The 17,731-nt window shown below is 38.0% G+C and overlaps 1 protein-coding gene across 2 annotated transcripts in view; it reads left to right on the top strand.

Moving 5' to 3' along the window:
• Nucleotides 1-17,731, top strand: part of NARS2 (asparaginyl-tRNA synthetase 2, mitochondrial) — a 156,438-nt gene that overhangs the window by 86,337 nt on the left and 52,370 nt on the right. For both annotated transcript variants that reach the window (XM_032167029.1, XM_032167030.2), the window contains exon 7: nt 5,339-5,471. In XM_032167029.1, the coding sequence (XP_032022920.1) occupies nt 5,339-5,471 (133 nt within the window). The remainder of the gene's footprint in view (nt 1-5,338; nt 5,472-17,731) is intronic.

Raw genomic sequence — 17,731 nt, 5'->3', positions numbered from 1 at the left:
CTGGTTAGAAGGTATAAATTTGTGTGTGCCAGTAAGCAGTTAACTGAAATCATTGGCCAAGGGAAATCATATAAGGAAAAGTATCGTGAGAAAAGTTAAAGGTTCTAGGAGTAACTTTGGAGGAGTGCTACTGCTTAATGAACAGCTAAAGCGGCATGCAAAAGGAGGCAGAAATAGAGGTCAGAGCAGTATTTAGAAGGAAAACTAGGAGAGTACTAGGAAAATAGTGTTAAATGTTTCAAGAGGTGATGGTATTTCGAGGTGTATCAAATAAAATCTGGTCACTGCTTACTGTGTTTACAAGGAAGGCCCTGCATGTTCTGGTCCTTTCCACCATCTCTTATCATTGATCCTGCTACTGGCCTACACCTGTTCTTTAAATTCTTTAAACATATCAGGCTCCTTCCTACCTTAGGACCTATGTGTTGGTGTTTGCTTTGCTAGAATGTTCTTTTCACATGTCATCTCCTCAGATGGTTAGCTAACCTTCCTCCCCCTTTAGCAGGATTGTTGTCAGACTGTCAAACTTGGAATTTCATCATACAATTTAGATTAAATTTTGCTTGGGTCTCAAATTCAGTTCCAAAAAAAATATTAAGAACATGTTAAAGGAAATTATTTGGCACAAGTTTTTGGCAATAAAGATAAGAATTTTTAGAATTTAGAATGCACCCTCCCTAAGGCATCTTGACATGACATGATTGTTGAAATGGTGAAGGCTGCATCTCTTTTATAGTCCCTTTCCACCAAGTGTGTTGCATGGTAGAGGGATAGGGGAAAGCTGAAAAGGGGGTATCTGGAGTCTACTCTGTTAGGCATGTAGAAATAATGAATGCAAAATATGTCACAGTATTGACAATCCAGTGAACACAAAACAGTAGTCAAATAGATTATCATTTTCTGAATGATGAGAAAAGCACTTGGCAAAAACTTTTAAAATCCACTTTAAAAGTTTTCTGGGAGTTCACTTAAGGTCAATGAACTTTTACTAAACTAACAGTAAAGAAGTGATATGGAGGTTGGGGATGGTTTGGGAAGGGTGTAGTGAAAGTTGCTGATCAGTCTTACGCTGAATAAGTTCTTCCCAAACTAAAGAATAGCAGTTCCTCTGTTCTTTCAAAATGTAAAATTCACTGTGAAATTTCAGGGCCAGAAAGAATAAATGGCCAGGCAATCAGTGACCACTTTATATTAATCAATTTGCCATCTTGAGGGCTTCATAAAACTCCATACATGGGAGAAAGTGAACTTTGTAGAACCTTTTTTTTTTTTTTTTGCAATTTTGCTTTTTATTTTCCAAAGAGCCATTTTTGTAGCTATCTAGGTTGGTGTGTATTGAATGTACTTTTGTTATACTAAACATTAACTCCAAGCTCATGGATTTTCCTTATATAGCTTTCCTCTCTTCATAGTTTGGCACAAGAATGATTCTTAGTGCCGAGTATTTTCTTTTTCTCCTGGTCTCTTCTCAGAGCAATACTGGCCTTTCACCTGGTTTTGTATCTTATTTTAGAAATGGCCTTGTTCTCAGATTTTATTTAAATGTTGGTTGGTTCAGTCTTTGCCGCAAATGGCTTTCATGTCTGTGGAAGATAGGAAAAAAGAAAGAAACAAATTAAAATAGAAGTGATTCCACATGCATCTAGAGACAAAATTATTGCAAAAGACAGTAGAGATCAGTGCCAAGCTGCCCCCAACCCCTACTCCTATAAGGATTTGAAGACCAGAAAAGCTAAATGACTTGCTAAAGATTACAAAGTATTGATGAGAATATATCATTCTCATTATTTTCATGAAGATAACATTCTAGAGAGCTGTATTTTAACACATAAAACAAGCTATTCATAATATGCCAAACTGCTTACCCTAGTTATCTTTGAGAAGGGAGAATATACTAAAAATTTTTCTTTCTAATTTTCTGAGTTTGCAGTGTTGTTTTGAGCATCATTGTTGTTAGTATCATGGTTAAGGCTAAGAGCATTAGAGTCCGAAATGTGGATTTGAGTCTGGCTTCCACCGTTCACTAAGCTATGACTTTGACTTTTGGGAAAGCTTCTCAACCTCTCTGAATTGCAGTTTCTTATTCTGGAAGATAAATGTATTAATACATACTTAGGTTGAGTTAACTATGAAGGGATTAACTCTAAGGTTCTTGGCCATTTAGTGCTTGGCCCATAATGGTAGCCACTAGTACTACTACTGCTATTGCTGCTATTACTTATAATAGAACATTTGATACTGAACAGTATCTTTGGATACTGACATAGGGTGATCATTATTGAATTATTTAAACATTCATCTGCTTAAAGATTAGATGCTTTCTTACGCAATTTTTCAACATACCTTCCAGTTCATTTTATCACTCTGTTACTTTAGAGGAAGCATTGTGGTCGTTAGTTCTTACTCTATCAAAATGATATTTAACTCTTGGATACCTCAATCAGAGCCTGATCCTTACTATAATTGAAATAAAAATTATTGAGCCTCTTCTGCATTTTATGCTAGAGACCTTGCCCTGCATTGCCAGGGAAAATCATCAACTACTGCAAAATTTAAAAATCCCTATTGCTGTTTATCTTGGAGCATCCTGTGCTCCGTAAGTATACACACAATTTCTTGTGATAAAGTACCAGAAATGTCATTTTACTTATTTAGATGTACTGTACTATTGCCAGCCTACTGAGAGATGGCACAGTCACAGATTGGAAACTCAGGGCCTTGTAATTGTTGAATTTATTGTTGGGGCCAGACCTGGATTGTTTGACCCCTTTTAGATACTGAGGGCCTCAGTGACATATATCTGAGTATTTTTCTGTATTTGTAATGTTACTGTTTGTGAGGATGTGCTTTTTAGTTTACAACTGAGGAAGCCTGTCATCATCATTAGTACTCATTCATTCAGCATGAGCACCTGTTTTATCTTAGGCACTAGAGATGTGAATATGAATAAAACATGATTCCTGTTCTGGAAAACACCGGGGGAGAAAAATAACTTAGATAGTTACATTTCAAAGTGATATGTTCTATATAATAAACATGAAAAAAAGTGTTATAGTAATACATGAGAGGGAGCAATAAATTTGGGGGAGTGGTAAGGATTCAAAGGGGAAGTGACAGTTGAGACAAGTCTTGAAGGTTGAATGGGAATTTTCCATTTGGAGGGTAGAGGAGAAGGGGAGGAGGCAATACAGGGTAGGAAGAGCCTATGCAAAAACCCAAGGGCATACATGGGACACGCTAGGAAAGGAGAAGGTCTTCAGAGTGGCTGGAGAAAAGGATGTGTGGGAAAGAACTGAGTTGAAATTAGGAGTTAGAATTTTATTCTTTGGTACTAAGGAACCATTGAAGATTTTAAAATTAGGGCTGACATAATCAGATTTGAGTTTGGAAACCTGTAGTTTGGGACTGGAGGAAGACAGGTGCCAGACACCAGTTAAAAAGCTGTTATTTTCTAAGCAGTAGACAAAGGTTTACACTGACAATAGCTGTGGAGATAGAGAAAAGCTGCGAGATTTCGGAGTTTTCCAAGGTGTAAACAACTAAATTTTGTGATCAAAATGATAAGGGCCATGTAATAAGCTGGGGAATGTGGGATCTGTCTTGGCGGAGTAGGTGGATTAACTGAGATTAACAGAGCTGGAGGAAATGTAAAAAGAAAGGCAGGATTGTTCATTTTGTCTTTTGTTTGTTTTGGGGAACAGGGTCAAAATTTTCATTCTGCACAAGGTAGGTTTCGTCTTTTTCAAAACATTCTAGTCGACAAGTCTGTAGCTGAATCTTGGAAGAAGGGCATGACCATAGTAATATTTTTGCGTTCCTACTGTTTATTTTTCCAATAAAAACTAAGGTTCTCAGGTTAGCAGATCATGGTCTTAGGAAGGTAGCTGTAGAACCAAAATATAAATTCCTAAGCTTCTACCAATTGGGTCTTACTGAAATGGCAATTGAGAGAAAAATAAATCTCTTGGTTTTCACCATAGTTACTTTATGTTTCCTTTCCCAGAGTATCTTTACTAAAAAAATAAAAAAAAAACATATATATACAAAATCCATCTATTTTCTACACTGAGTTTTCTGATCTTAATATTATTTGGCTAAATGACAGATTAGGTGTGCTCAGGATCAAGGATCATGGCTAAGGAGCCTCAAACAGCTTGCTTTGTTCTAACAAAACCTTCACATTTAAAGATTAAGTCCTCAAGAAATACTTATTACTTCATATGTGCTTGATCTAATCTCAGCTGTTACTTGGTTTGAATGTGAGGGAAACAATAAGCATTAACGAATGACAAATGCAGTGTCCACTTCACTATAGGAGTTTAAGAGTAAGGGATTTTTCTCCCCATTTGGATGGTTGAGCTACAGTCATCTGGAATCAAGGGAATAAAGTAGTTCCTCAAAATCTCTCACCTCCACATTTCAGGGGTCATTCACCATTGACTGAAAAACTTGAGTGGTCGTGAAGGACTTGAGTGGGCTTTGAACAAGGTGAACTGCTATATGTATCTGACATTCTTTTTTCATGTATTTAAAAAATAAATGAACACACCTTATCTACATGAAATTCTAGTTTTCGGAACACACCTTATCTACATGAAATTCTAGTTTTCGCTGTTATCTGGATAATTTTCTGTGTGGTTTCTTGGGCTGCGGTGTTTTTTTCTTTACTTTGTTCTTGATTGCTGTGAAATGCAGTTGCCTGCTGTTTAAGGCAGCTGCAGTAGAGTGCACCCAGAAGTGGTTATGTTTCTATATTTAGTAAAACCATAGGATTTGTGAAGCAGTTGCAGATGCCTTCAGGATAAAATGGTTTCTATAAATGTAACTTTTTTTTTCTTTTTTCTTTTTTTGTTTGTTTGTTTGTTTGTTTATTGAGACAGAATCTCACTCTCGCCCAGGCCAGAATGCAGGGGCATGAACATGGCTCACTGTGGCCTCGAGCTCCTGGACTCAAACGATCCTCCTGCCTCAGCCTCCCAAGTAGCTGGACCTATAGGCACAGGCCATCACACCCAGCTATTTTAAAAGATTTTTTGTAGAGGTAAATTTTCACCATGTTTCCCAGACTGGTCTTGCACTCCTAAGTTTAAGCAGTCCTCCCAGGAAGTGCTAGGATTACAGACCTGAGCCACTGTGCCCAGCCTCAATGTAACATTTTTAATGAAACCATTATTATCACCTATTAGAGAAATATATAGCAGCAAACATGTGTCAGTCTGTGGACAAGACAGAGGCACACAAAACTTTTTTTAATTTCATTAAGAGCTCACTGAATATTTTAAATACTTAAAATTAATCATGTGAATTCTATTTTTATTCTCTTAATCTTGAATTGCAGAGCTTTTACTCAAGTGTTTGCCTTTGGTCCGACCTTCCGAGCTGAAAATTCTCAGAGCCGGAGGCACCTGGCAGAGTTTTATATGATAGAAGCAGAGATTTCTTTTGTTGACAGCCTTCAAGATCTCATGCAGGTAGGTACACAAGTTTTAAAATACCAGCTATCTGTGACATTAAAATGTTTCTGTATATATTTTTACCTCAGACATTTATGTGTTACAGATATTCATAAAGTGAAAAGAAGGGAGAACTACTTAATAAACACTTACTGCGTGCCTTTACCATAATAGTTTAAAATACAAGAGGCAGATTTAAGCTTATATCCCAGCTCTGCCATTAGCTTTGCTATGAAGTTCCGTGACTTTCATGATCTTTAGGTTCCTCAACTCTAAAATTAGAATAATTGTGCTTACTCCTAAGGTTATGTGAGGGGTAAATGAAATTGTATATATAATATAAAGCACATAGCATGGGGTCTGGAACACAAGCAGGTTCACTAAATAGTAGCTCTGATTTGCTAGGAAAATAAACCAAACATCTTTATAATTATATAAATGTCTGTAATACTTACATAAACCCCTATGTAGCTATATTAGAAAGCATCCACAGGAGCTATCAGCTAGATGGTCATGGTCAGGCAACAGATCATGAAAGACCGTGTATTTCAATGCCATAGTAAGGAGTTTGAACTTTATCCAAAATTTAAGGAGCAAGAGTTCTAAATTAGAAAATGAAGGTCAGAGCTATATTTTAGACACAACTTTTTAGGAGCAATATGAACAATGATTTAGAGGTAGATAAAAGTAGAGAGGCCTTGTTAGGAGGCTGTAGACATAATCCACACAGTGCACACAAGTGGAATTGAATGGACCAAGATTTGATGCTTAACCACTCACGTGCTATGTGACCAACTTAGACAAGGGACAATCTCTCTAGGCCTCAGTGTCTTCATCAAAATTCCAATACATAGGAATAAAAATTCCTACTTTATAGGCTACTTGAGAAGATCAGGCAGATAAAATATGTGTGTGTGTGTGTGTGTGTGTGTGTGTGTGTGTGTGTATGAAGTACTTGTGTGTATATATATGTGTGTGTGTGTGTGTGTGTGTGTATATATGAAGTACTTAGCATAATTTATGACACTTAGTAAATACCCAGGAATTGTTAACTTTTAAATTACGAATTGTCTATTCAGAAGCATTGTGGTTACTATCTTAGTTTGGATTTGTAATTATGGGATGTTTATTTTAGTGATTTTCATCAACTCTCCTTTCTGTTAATTTATATGTCTTTCTACTCTTACCCAGTAAATGACCTATTTCCACTTAAAACATAAATACCTTATATATCACAAATAGAACAGACTAATTATTTTATTACCCTGTCTTGAGTTGGATTTCCTAGTAAACAAAACTCTCTAAGGCAGAGATGTGTGGGCAGGAGCATTATTGGGGAGTGCTCTTGAGAACAGCATTCGTAAGGAAAGGAAGAAAGTCACATTGAACAGTGGGAAGCGTGAACTGTGATCCATTTACAAACAGAGGCCTTAGCTTCTTCTGTGAAGAACTTTGGAACTGGAATGGTCCTAAACCAGATGGGAACAGTTGTCCCATCTGAAGGCAAGGCGGTAGCACTTTGTGCCTTCCCATATCAACAAATCATTGGATGTGATTAGCCACTGGAAGGTGCATAACCTTGAGTAAGGCAGCACCTTTGGGTCTCGACAGTTCCTGATGAAGCACTCAACTATAAACCATCAGCAGTTAATAATATTCCTGGATTCCCGTATAGGGCACTTGGCCCTGAAGGGGCATTCTGGCCACACAATATAGCATTTCACTTCCATATCCCCTTTACACTTACCACTGAGCATTTTGGATCAGTCCCCATGGGACATTTTTGGTTATCCCTGTTAGGGAATGGGCAGGGAAGGGGAAAGAGTGGTCACTACTAGCATGCAGTTGGTAAAGGCAGAAGTGCTGTTCAGCAACCTAAAGTGCACAGCCACCTTCTCCCCAGTAATTAGCTGGCCCGAAATATCAGTAGTGCTGCTGTTGAACAACCGTATTCTGGACTGTAGGGATTCAGGATCTGAGCTTCAGAAGGAGTCAGTGGCATTCCTTAAGTAGCTTTCACTTGAGCCCATCCCCTAATTCTTTATTAATCTTTGTTCTACAATTATATTTTACCATGTGACAGGGTTGCAAGATATCGTTTATTTTTCTCAGTTATATTAGTAAAAACATTGAGGAATAGATAGGTTAAGCTACATACCTTTTTAGTAAGTGTGAGCAGAATTCAGTTACAGATTTTTACCTTTGCATTCAGTCAACAATGCCATGAAATTATTTTATTCTGCTCTAAACTGGAGCATTTCAATCTAAACTTAGGGTTTAAAATTGGTCATTTCTTTATTTCATTTTCTTTTTTTTTTTGAGACAGGATCTCACTCTTGTCTCCCAGGGTGGAGTGTGGTGGTGCAGTCTCAGCTCATTGCAGCCTCCGTCTCCTGAGCTCAAGCCATCCTCCCACCTCAGCCTCCTGAGTAACTGGGTCTGTAGGCACACACCACATGCCCAGCTAATTTTTTGTAGAAACGGGGTTTCACCATGTTGCCCAGGTTGGTCTTCAACTCCTGAGCTCAAGCCATGCGCCTGCCTCAGTCTCCCAAAGTGCTGGGATTACAGGCATGAGCCAGCGTGCCCAGCCTCATTTTCTCTTTTTCTTCCATTTCTTGACTTTGTTTTTATCTGTAGATGCCCTGACTGTTGGATTTTTAGGCTAGTTTCTTAAGCTTTGGTGATTAATGTCCAGGAATACTGTGAACCAGAAGAACACACAGAGTCATTTTATTCAGAGCATTACCTTGTACTACCTTTTCTGGTGTTATCTCAGATATATTCCAAAATAAGTCAGGAACTGATTAAAAAGGGTTGGACTACCCCAGAGAGATCAGTTATCCCAGGAGAACAGTTACTTGTCCAGTGGCTTTAGATGGGGTGGGCCTGGGCAAGGAGGTAGCTTCAGTGACATTACTCCCTAAGAGTTGCATAATAGGTGTCTGAAGTAGTTTTTATTTATCCATTCACCAGTTGAAGGACATTTAGTTTATTCTGTTTTTGAAAGTAATGAACAAAGTTGCCGTAAATATTTATGTGCAGATTTTGTATGAATGTAAATTTTCATCTCTCTCTGTTTTTTTGTTTTTTGAGGCAGGGTCTCACTCTATCACGTAGGCTGGAGTGCAGTGGTGCAATCATAGCTCACTTCAGCCACGAACTCCTGGGGCTCAAGTGATCCTCCCACCTCAGCCTCCCAAGAAGCTAGGACTACAGGTGCTATTTTTTAAATTTTTTGTATTGACAGGATCTCACTATGTTACCCAGGCTGGTCTCAAACTTCTGGGCCCAAGTGATCCTCCTGCCTCTCAGCCTCCTAAAGTGTTGGGATTACATGTGTGAGCCACAGCCACCCAGACTCGTTTCTCTTGGGTAAATTCCTCGAAGTGGGATTACTAGGTCAGTGTTTGATGTGATGTTTTATAGTTTTCATTATACAGATCTTGGTTAAATTTACTCCTAAGTGGAGTTATCCCTTGGTATCCAGAAGGGATTGGTTTCCAGACCCTCCCCACTCCCTGCCATTATGGATCCCAAAGTCCATGGTTACTTATGTTCCTTATATAAATTACAAAGTTTCTTTCATTTTGTAGGGAAGAAATCTGTTTTCCAAAATGACTGTTCCATTTTGCATTCCTACCAGCATGTATGGAAGTTTTACTTGTTCTAGTTCTTCATTAGTATCAAGTACTGTCAGGCATATGTGGTGGTTTTAAGCCATTCTAAGAGCTGTGTATTAGTATCTCATTGTGGTTTTAATTTGCATTTCCCTAATGCTTATTGATGTTGAGCATCTTTTCATGTACTTACTGGCCATCTATATGTCATCTCCTGTGAAATGTATTTTTGTTGCCCATTTTCCATATGGCTTGCTTGTTTTTTTTACTGTTGAGTTTAGAGAGTTCTTTATATATTCTAGCTACTAGTTCCTTGTTGGATGTGCGGTTTCTGACTGTGTTCTCCTAATAAGTAGCTTGGCTTTTCCTTCCCGTTAGTTTTGATGACATCTAGTTTATCATTTTTTCTTTCATGGATTATGCTTTTTGTGTCAAGTCTAAGAACTCTTTACCTAGCCCTAGATCTCAAGGATTTTATGATGTTTTCTAGCTTTAGCTTTACATTTTTCATATAAGTCTATGATCCATTTTAATTTTTGTGTAATGTGAGACAGAAGTTCTTGTCCCTTCCTTTCCTCTCTTCTCTTTCCCCTTTCCTTTGTACCTCTGGATAACTTCTTGCTCCAGCACCATTTGTTGAAAAGGCTGTTAGCTAAACTTCGTCTATTGAATTGCTTTTGGGTCTTTGTCAAAAATCAGTTGGTCATATATATATGGATCTATTTCTGAATCCTCTATTCTTTTCCGTATTCTACTTAATATTTTAACACTTCAAGTAAAACAACAGTCTTACTACTATGTATTTCCCTTTACCTTCATCCCTTTATGTTATAGTTGCCATATGCATTACAAGTTCTATATATTAATTTCCTATTGCTGCTATAACACGTCACCACAAACCTGGTGGGTTAAAACAGCTCGAATTTATTATTGTATACTTCTGGAGGTGAGAAGTCCAAAGTGGATTTTACTGGTCTAAAATCCAACACTGCTAAAAGGTGTCAGCAGAGTTGCATTCCTCTTGGAGGCTTCAGGGGAGAATTAGGTCCCTTGCCTCTTACATTTTCTAGAGACTGCCTGCATTCTTTGGCTCACAGACCTTAAAAACCAGCAAGCTATCATCTCAAATCTTTCTAACTCTCACCACCCTCATGCCTCCCTCTTTCATGTAAAGGATCCTTGTGATTACATTAGTCCCACCCACGTAATCTAGAATAATCTCATCATTTAAAGATTCTTAATCACACGTACACAGTTTTTTTTTTTACCAGGTAGGCTAACACACTCACTGGTTCTGGGATTGGAGCATGGACAGCTTTGGCAGAGGGATAAATATTATTCTGCCAATCACAGTTCACATACCTTGAAAACCTCTGGTGATGTTTGAATTTTTGCTCTCAATCACCATACATATTTTAAATAATTTCAGAAGAGGAAAAAACATCTGTTGTATTTACCTACATTTGGTAGTAATCGTAAATTACTGTTTCTGTTGTTCTTTCATTACTCAAGTTCCAGATTTCCTTCTGGGGTCACTTTCCTTCAGCCTAAAGAATTTCCTTTAATATTTAAAAGCATTTCTGCTGGCAATCAGTTCTTAGTTTTTCTTCATTTGAGAATTTTTTAATTTTACTGTCATTTCTGAAAGATGCTTCCACAGGATATAGAATTTTGGCTTGACAGTTCTTTTCTTTCAGCACTTTAAATATAGTATGCTATCTTTTGACCTCTGTAGTGTTTGAGAATAAATCAAGTCTTGAATTGTTTTTTCCAGTGTAAAGGGTCATTTTTCTCGGTTTCTTTCAAGATTTTTTTCTTTGTCTTTGGTTTTCAGCACATGGATTATGATGTGTCTAGGTATAATTTTCTTTGAGTTTATCCTGTTTGTGATTTAGTGAGCTCCTTGAATTTAGCCAACTTGGGGGAGTTTTCAGCCACTATTTCTTCACATATTTTTTTCTGTGCCCTTTTTTGTCTTTTCTGCTTCTGTTACTCCAGTAAGACGAATGTAAAACCTTTTGATATTGTCCCATGGTGCTGTAATGCTCTGCTTATTATTAATGAGTCTGTCTGTCTTTCTTTCTTTCTCTCTCTCTCTCTGTTTCTGTCTTTCTCTCTTTTTCTCTCTTTCTTTTTTTTTTTTTTTTAGACAGAGTCTCACTGTTGCCCAGGCTGGAGTGCAGTGGCACAATCTCAGCTCACTGTACCCTCCACCTCCCAGGTTCAAGCATTTCTCCTGCCTCAGCCTCCTGAGTAGCTGGGATTACAGGCGCCTGCCACCACACCCGACTAATTTTTGCACTTTTATGAGAGACGGGGTTTCACCATGTTGGCCGGGCTGGTCTTGAAGTCCTGACCTCAAGTGATCCGCCCACCTCAGACTCCCAAAGTGCTGGGATTACAGGCGTGAGCCACCCATGCCTGGCTAGTATTTTTTCTTTCTGTAATTCAGAATTGGGGGCATTTCAACTGAACTGTCTTCAAACTTACTAATTCTTTCCTCTTTTATCTTCATTGTGATAATGAGCCCATCCTATGAAATTTTTATTTCACGTATTTTCCAATTCTAAAATTTTTATTTGTTTATTTTTAGTTTCTTTTTCTCCACTGAGAAGTTCTATCTTTCTCTTTAAGAATGTTTCCCTTTACCTGCAGAAGATGTTTATAATACCTGCATTAAATTGTCAGATAATTCCAATATTTGAGTCTTCTATGTGTCTCTGTCTGTTGATTATTTTTTCTCACGAGAATTCATAAGATTTTCCTGGTTCTTTGTATGTCCAGTAATTTTTAAGTATATCCTGGATGTTTTTAATGTTGCGTTCTGACACTCTGGGTTCTGTTAAAATCCTTTGGAAATGGAATTATTTTTGTTCTTGTTTTTACCAGTTATTAAACTGGTTAGATTCAGACTGTAAGTTTTATTTTACTTTCTATTGGCATTGGTCTCCATGTCAGTTAAGTTTTCAAAGCCTCTGCTATGCTATTTGAGTCTTTCTGATGCGTGTGCTACTCATAGTCTGGAAATTGCACAGTGATTTATATTGTAGTTCATTGTCAGAAGCGTTCACTGTGCTTCTTTGGGTCTGTTTCACATATACATTGCTTGGAGGTGAGCCCTAGCCTTATGTTACTTCATACACAATTAGAGGGTCACCTTCTCCCGTTCTTCAGAATTTCCTTCACACTGTCTGGCCCCCTCATTTTGGTTTCTCTGGCCAGAAAGACAGATTTCTCCCAGGTCTTAGTCGCCACCATGTTATTCATTTCCAGGTGACTGTGGCTACCATTGGGTCTAATTGGCAAGAGAAAATATTAAAAAATAATAATAATAGGCTGGGTGCAGTGGCTCACGCCTGTAATCCCAGCACTTTGGGAGGCCAAGGCAGGCAGATCACCTGAGGTCAGGAGTTCGAGACCAATCTGGCCAACATGGTGAAACCCTGTCTCTACTAAAAATACAAAAATTAGCTCGGCATGGTGACACGCGCTGTAATCCCAGTGACTCGGGAGGCTGAGGCACGAGAATCGCTTGAACCTGGGAGGCGGAGATTGCAGTGAGCCGAGATAGTGCCGCTACACTCCAGCCTGGGCAACAAGAGCAAGACTCTGTCTCAAAAAATAGTAGTAATAATAATAGAGATTACCCACATCCACGCTCTTCAAAACAGCAGTCTCCCTTTCCCAGTTCCTCTGTTGGAGAAGTAGGTCTTCTCTTGGTATTTTAGGTGCTTGTGCCACTGTCACCCTGACAGTGCCACTCCACACCTGGGGCTACCTTTTGTCTAGGAACAGAAGAGAGAAAAGAGTGGGGGACAAAACAACCAAGGATTTTCCTAAAAACTCTATCCTACAGGGACTTTACCAGACTAGTAGTAGGAGCTTTCTTTTAGAAGTTTTGCTTCCTATGCCTACTAAACAGATCAACAACGTTTTATCCCCAAATCAAAACCAGGAGACAAAGGAGGTAAAAATGGAACTAAAATTCATCTCCATTTCAGGTTATTAATCAAGTTGACTAGTTCCCAGTCCACGTATCATTGTTTATTTTTCTGAGTCCTTAGGTAGTTGCTCTTTGTATTCTGACCAGAGTTGTTTTTTTTTTTTTTTTTTTACTTTAAGTTCTGGGATACATGTGCAGAACGTGCAGGTTTGTTACATAGGTATACATGTGCCATGGTGGTTTGCTGCACCTGTCAACCCATCAGCTAGGTTTTAAGCCCCACATACATTAGGTATTTGTCCTAATGCTCTCCCTTCCCTTGTCCCCCATCCCCCGATAGGCCCCAGCATGTGATGTTCCCCTCCCTGTGTCCATGTGTTCTCGTTGTTCAACTCCCACTTGTGAGTGAAAACACACAGTGTTTGGTTTTCTGTTCCTTTGTTTGCCTAGAATGATGGCTTCCAGCTTCATCCATGTCCCTGCAAAGGACACGAACTCATTCTTTTTATGGCTGCATAGTATTCCATGGTGTATACAGTATCCAATCTATCACAGTATCCAGTCTATTACTGATGGGCATTTGGATTGGTTCCAAGTCTTTGCTATTGTAAATAGTACTGCAATAAACATGTGTGCATGTGTCTTTATAAAGTCGAATGATTTAAAATCCTTTGGGTACATACCCCGTAATGGGATTGCTGGGTCAAATGCTTTTCTGGTTCTAGATTCTTGAGAAATTGCCACACTGTCTTCTCAGTGGTTGAACTAATTTACACTCCCACCAACAGTGTAAAAGTATTCCTGTTTCTCCACAGCCTTGCTAGCATCTGTTGTTTCCTGACTTCTTAATAATTGCCATTCTAACTGATATAAGATGGTATCTCATTGTGGTTTTTATTTGCATTTCTCTAATGACCAGTGATGATGACCTTTTTTTCATATGTTTGTTGGCTGCATAAAATTTTTAAGAAGTGTCTGTTCATATCCTTCACCCACTTTTTGATGAGGTTATTTGTTTTTTTCTTGTAAATTTGTTTAAGTTCCTTGTAGATTCTGGATATTAGCCCTTTGTCAGATGGGTAGATTGCAAAAATTTTCTCCCATTCTGTAGGTTGCCTCTTTACTCTGATGATAGTTTCTTTTGCTGTGAGAAGCTCTTTAGTTGAATTAGATTCCATTTGTCAATTTTGGCTTTTGTTGCAGTTGCTTTTGATGTTTTAGTCATGAAGTCTTTGCCTATGCTTATGTCCTGAATGGTATTGCCTAGGTTTTTTTCTAGGGTTTTTATGGTTTTGGGTTTTACATTTAAGTCTTTAATCCATCTTGAGTTAGTTTTTGTATAAGGTGTAAGGAAGGGGTCCAGTTTCTGTTTTCTGCATATGACCAGCCAGTTTTCCCAGTACCATTTATTAAATAGAGAATCCTTTCCCCATTTCTTGTTTTTGTCAGGTTTGTCAAAAATCAAATGGTTGTAGATGTATGGTGTTATTTCTGAGGTCTCTGTTCTGTTCCATGGGTCCACATATCTGTTTTGGTAACAGTACCATGTTGTTTTGGTTACTGTAGCCTTGTAGTATAGTTCGAAATCAGATAGTGTGATGTCTCCAGCTTTGTTCTTTTTGCTTAGGATTATCTTGGCTATATGGGCTCTCTTTTGGTTCCATATGAAATTTAAAGTAGTTTTTTTCTAATTCTGTGAAGATAGTCAGTGGTAGCTTGATGGGAATAGCATTGAATCTATAAATTACTTTGGGCAGCATGGCCATTTTCACAATACTGATTCTTCCTGTCCATGAGCATGGAATTTTTTTTTCCATTTGTTTGTGTCCTCTCTTATTTCCTTGAACAGTGGTTTGTAGTTCTCCTTGAAGAGGTTGAAGGACCTCTTCAATAAACTCTCCCTAGTTTATTGAGAGTTTTTATCATGAAGGGCTGTTGAATTTTGTCAAAGGCCTTTTCTGCATCTATTGAGATAATCATGTGGTTTTTGTCATTGGTTCTGTTTATGTGATGGATTAAGTTTATTGATTTGTGTATGTTGAACCCGCCTTGCATCCCAGGGATGAAGCTGACTTGATCGTGGTGGATAAGCTTTTTGATGTGCTGCTGGATTTGGTTTGCCGGTATTATATTAAGGATTTTCGTATTGATGTTCATCAGGGATATTGGCCTGAAATTTTCCTTTTTTTATTGTGTGTCTGCCAGGTTTTGGCATCAGGATGATGCTGGCTTCATAAAATGAGTTATGGGAGTCCCTCTTTTTCTGTTGTTTGGAATAGTTTTAGAAGGAATGGTTCTAGCTCTGGTAGAATTTGGCTGTGAATCTGTCTGGTCCTGGGCTTTTTTGTTTGGTAGGCTATTAATTACTGTCTCAACTTCAGAACTTGTTATTGGTCTATTCAGGCTTTGAACTTCTTCCTGGTTTAGTCTTGAGAGGGTGTATGTGTCGAGGAATTTATCCATTTCCTCTAGATTTTCTCGTTTATTTGCGTAAAGGTGTTTATAATTTTCTCTGATGGTAGTTTGTATGTCTATGGGATCTGTGGTGATATCCTCTTTTTCATTTTTTATTGTGTCTATTTGATTCTTCTCTCTTTTCTTCTTTATTAGTCTAGCTAGCGGCCTATTTGTTAATCTTTTCAAACAACCAGCTCCTGGATTCATTGATTTTTTGAAGGGTTTTTTGTGTCTCTATCTCCTTCAGTTCTGCACTGATCTTAGTTATTTCTTGCTTTCTGCTAGCTTTTGAATTTGTTTGCTCTTGCTTCTCCAATTCTTTTAATTGTGATGTTAGGGTGTCAATTTGAGATCTTTCCTGCTTTCTGATGTGGGCATTTATTGCTATAAATTTCCCTCTTAACACTGCTTTAGCTGTGTCTGACCATATTTTTAAGTTATAATTGTTTAGAGAGATAGGTTGTAGTCAATTTATTTCATCTTGGCCAGCTAGAGAAATAAAGTGGTTTAATTACTAATATTTCTACTTTTGACTCTCAAAAGTGTCCCAGCTTGGATAGTTCGTTACATAATTACACACAAAGGTTTCTGACTGATTTCGTGAGTCTTAATGTTGATCTTCATGAAACTAATAATAAATTGACACTTAAGAAGAATATTCATGTTTTGGTGTCATGATTTGCTACTCCAGTTCTTATTTATTTGGTACTCTGCTGGTGATACTCAGGGTATATACTGTTCTTGAATGATTTAGTTAATTGTGATATACACTTCTTTTCCTAAAGACTAGAAAAAAGTGTGCTCTCCCCAAAAGTAATCTGCGTCTCTTAATTTTCTTCCTTTTATAAATTACTTTCCTTGGAAATTAGCATCTTTATACAGAGTGGTCTCTTAAATATTAAATCAGAATGTTCTAACAAAGAATATTTTCCCCTTATGAGCTATAAGCAATTAAGTATTGCTGTTACAGTACAATTAATTAACATTTTAAGACATCTGAGTTATGCTAACCCTTCTGTTAGGTTTCTGGGTTTTTTTCAACTTACTTGTGGAGTATATTGTGAATGTCAAGATTAGGGCAGCCAGTGATTTTCTTACTCTGCTGGAAATGTACTTCTCAGGAAAAACAATGATTTAACAACCCCAGTGGTCAAAGTCTTCATCTTACAAATGGGTGTACTGTGTCCCTCAACAGTGCAGGCATATCATCTAATCCACCTGCTCTTTATTCCTCCCAATGTGTATTAGCTTTGTTTAAGTGATTGAGGCATATGAGCCTGCCTAAATCATTATGTTACTTAGTAATTTATTTATCTCACTGCTGAATTGAGAGTGATACAGGCTCAAGGTGAAGGATCTTTAGCTTCCTGTTGTTCTCCTTTCATCAAGTTCTTCCTTACCCCTATACCCTTCTCACCCTCTGCATTGGATTCATCTGGTTTTCTTTATTTTCCTTTCTTTTCCTGCAATAGTTTAGAATCTATACATTCTGTTTTTATTATTTTAATGGTTTACCTTATATTTTTTACATGAAATAAAAAGTTAGGCCAGGTGTGGTGGCTCATGCCTGTAATCCTAGCACTTTAGGAGGCTGAGGCAGGTGGATCAGTTGAGGCCAGGAGTTCGAGACCAGCCTGGCCAACATGGTGAAACCCTGTCTGTACAAAAAAATTACAAACATTACCTGGGTGTGGTGCTACACCCCTGTAATCCCAGCTACTCAGGAGGCTGAGGCAGGAGAATTGCTTGACCCTGGGAGACGGCGGCTGCAGTGGGCTGAGAGATGGCACACTGCACTCCATGCTAGGTGACAGAGCAAACTCTGTCTCAGAAAAAAAATAAAAAAAAAGAAAGTTAAACATTTCTCCCCTTTTTAGGATACAAGATCCTTAGAAAGTTTACTTTAATTCTGCTTATTCCCTTCAGATTTATCTTTACTATTATCTAGTCTTTTGATTCTTTTTTCCCACCCCCCAAATTAGTTGTCATTACTATTTTATGTGGTCAGTGCCTTAAATAGCCACGTGCTCACCAATTTTTTTTTTTTTTTTACTTAATTAGATATACATGTTGGTTGGAAAAATAAATGACCATAGTAATAGAATGTAAGAAAATAGGCTGAGCACAGTGGCTCACACCTATAATCCCCACACTTTAAGAGGCCAAGGTGGGCAGATCACCTGAGGTCAAGAGTTCGAGACCAGCCTGGCCAACATGGTGAAACCCCCATCTCCACTGAAAATACAAAAATTATCCAG

This window comes from Hylobates moloch, unplaced genomic scaffold (genome assembly GCF_009828535.3).
Source record: "Hylobates moloch isolate HMO894 unplaced genomic scaffold, HMol_V3 SCAFFOLD_11, whole genome shotgun sequence".
Classification (NCBI taxonomy): domain Eukaryota; kingdom Metazoa; phylum Chordata; class Mammalia; order Primates; family Hylobatidae; genus Hylobates; species Hylobates moloch.
This window is presented reverse-complemented; position numbering and strand designations above follow the sequence as displayed.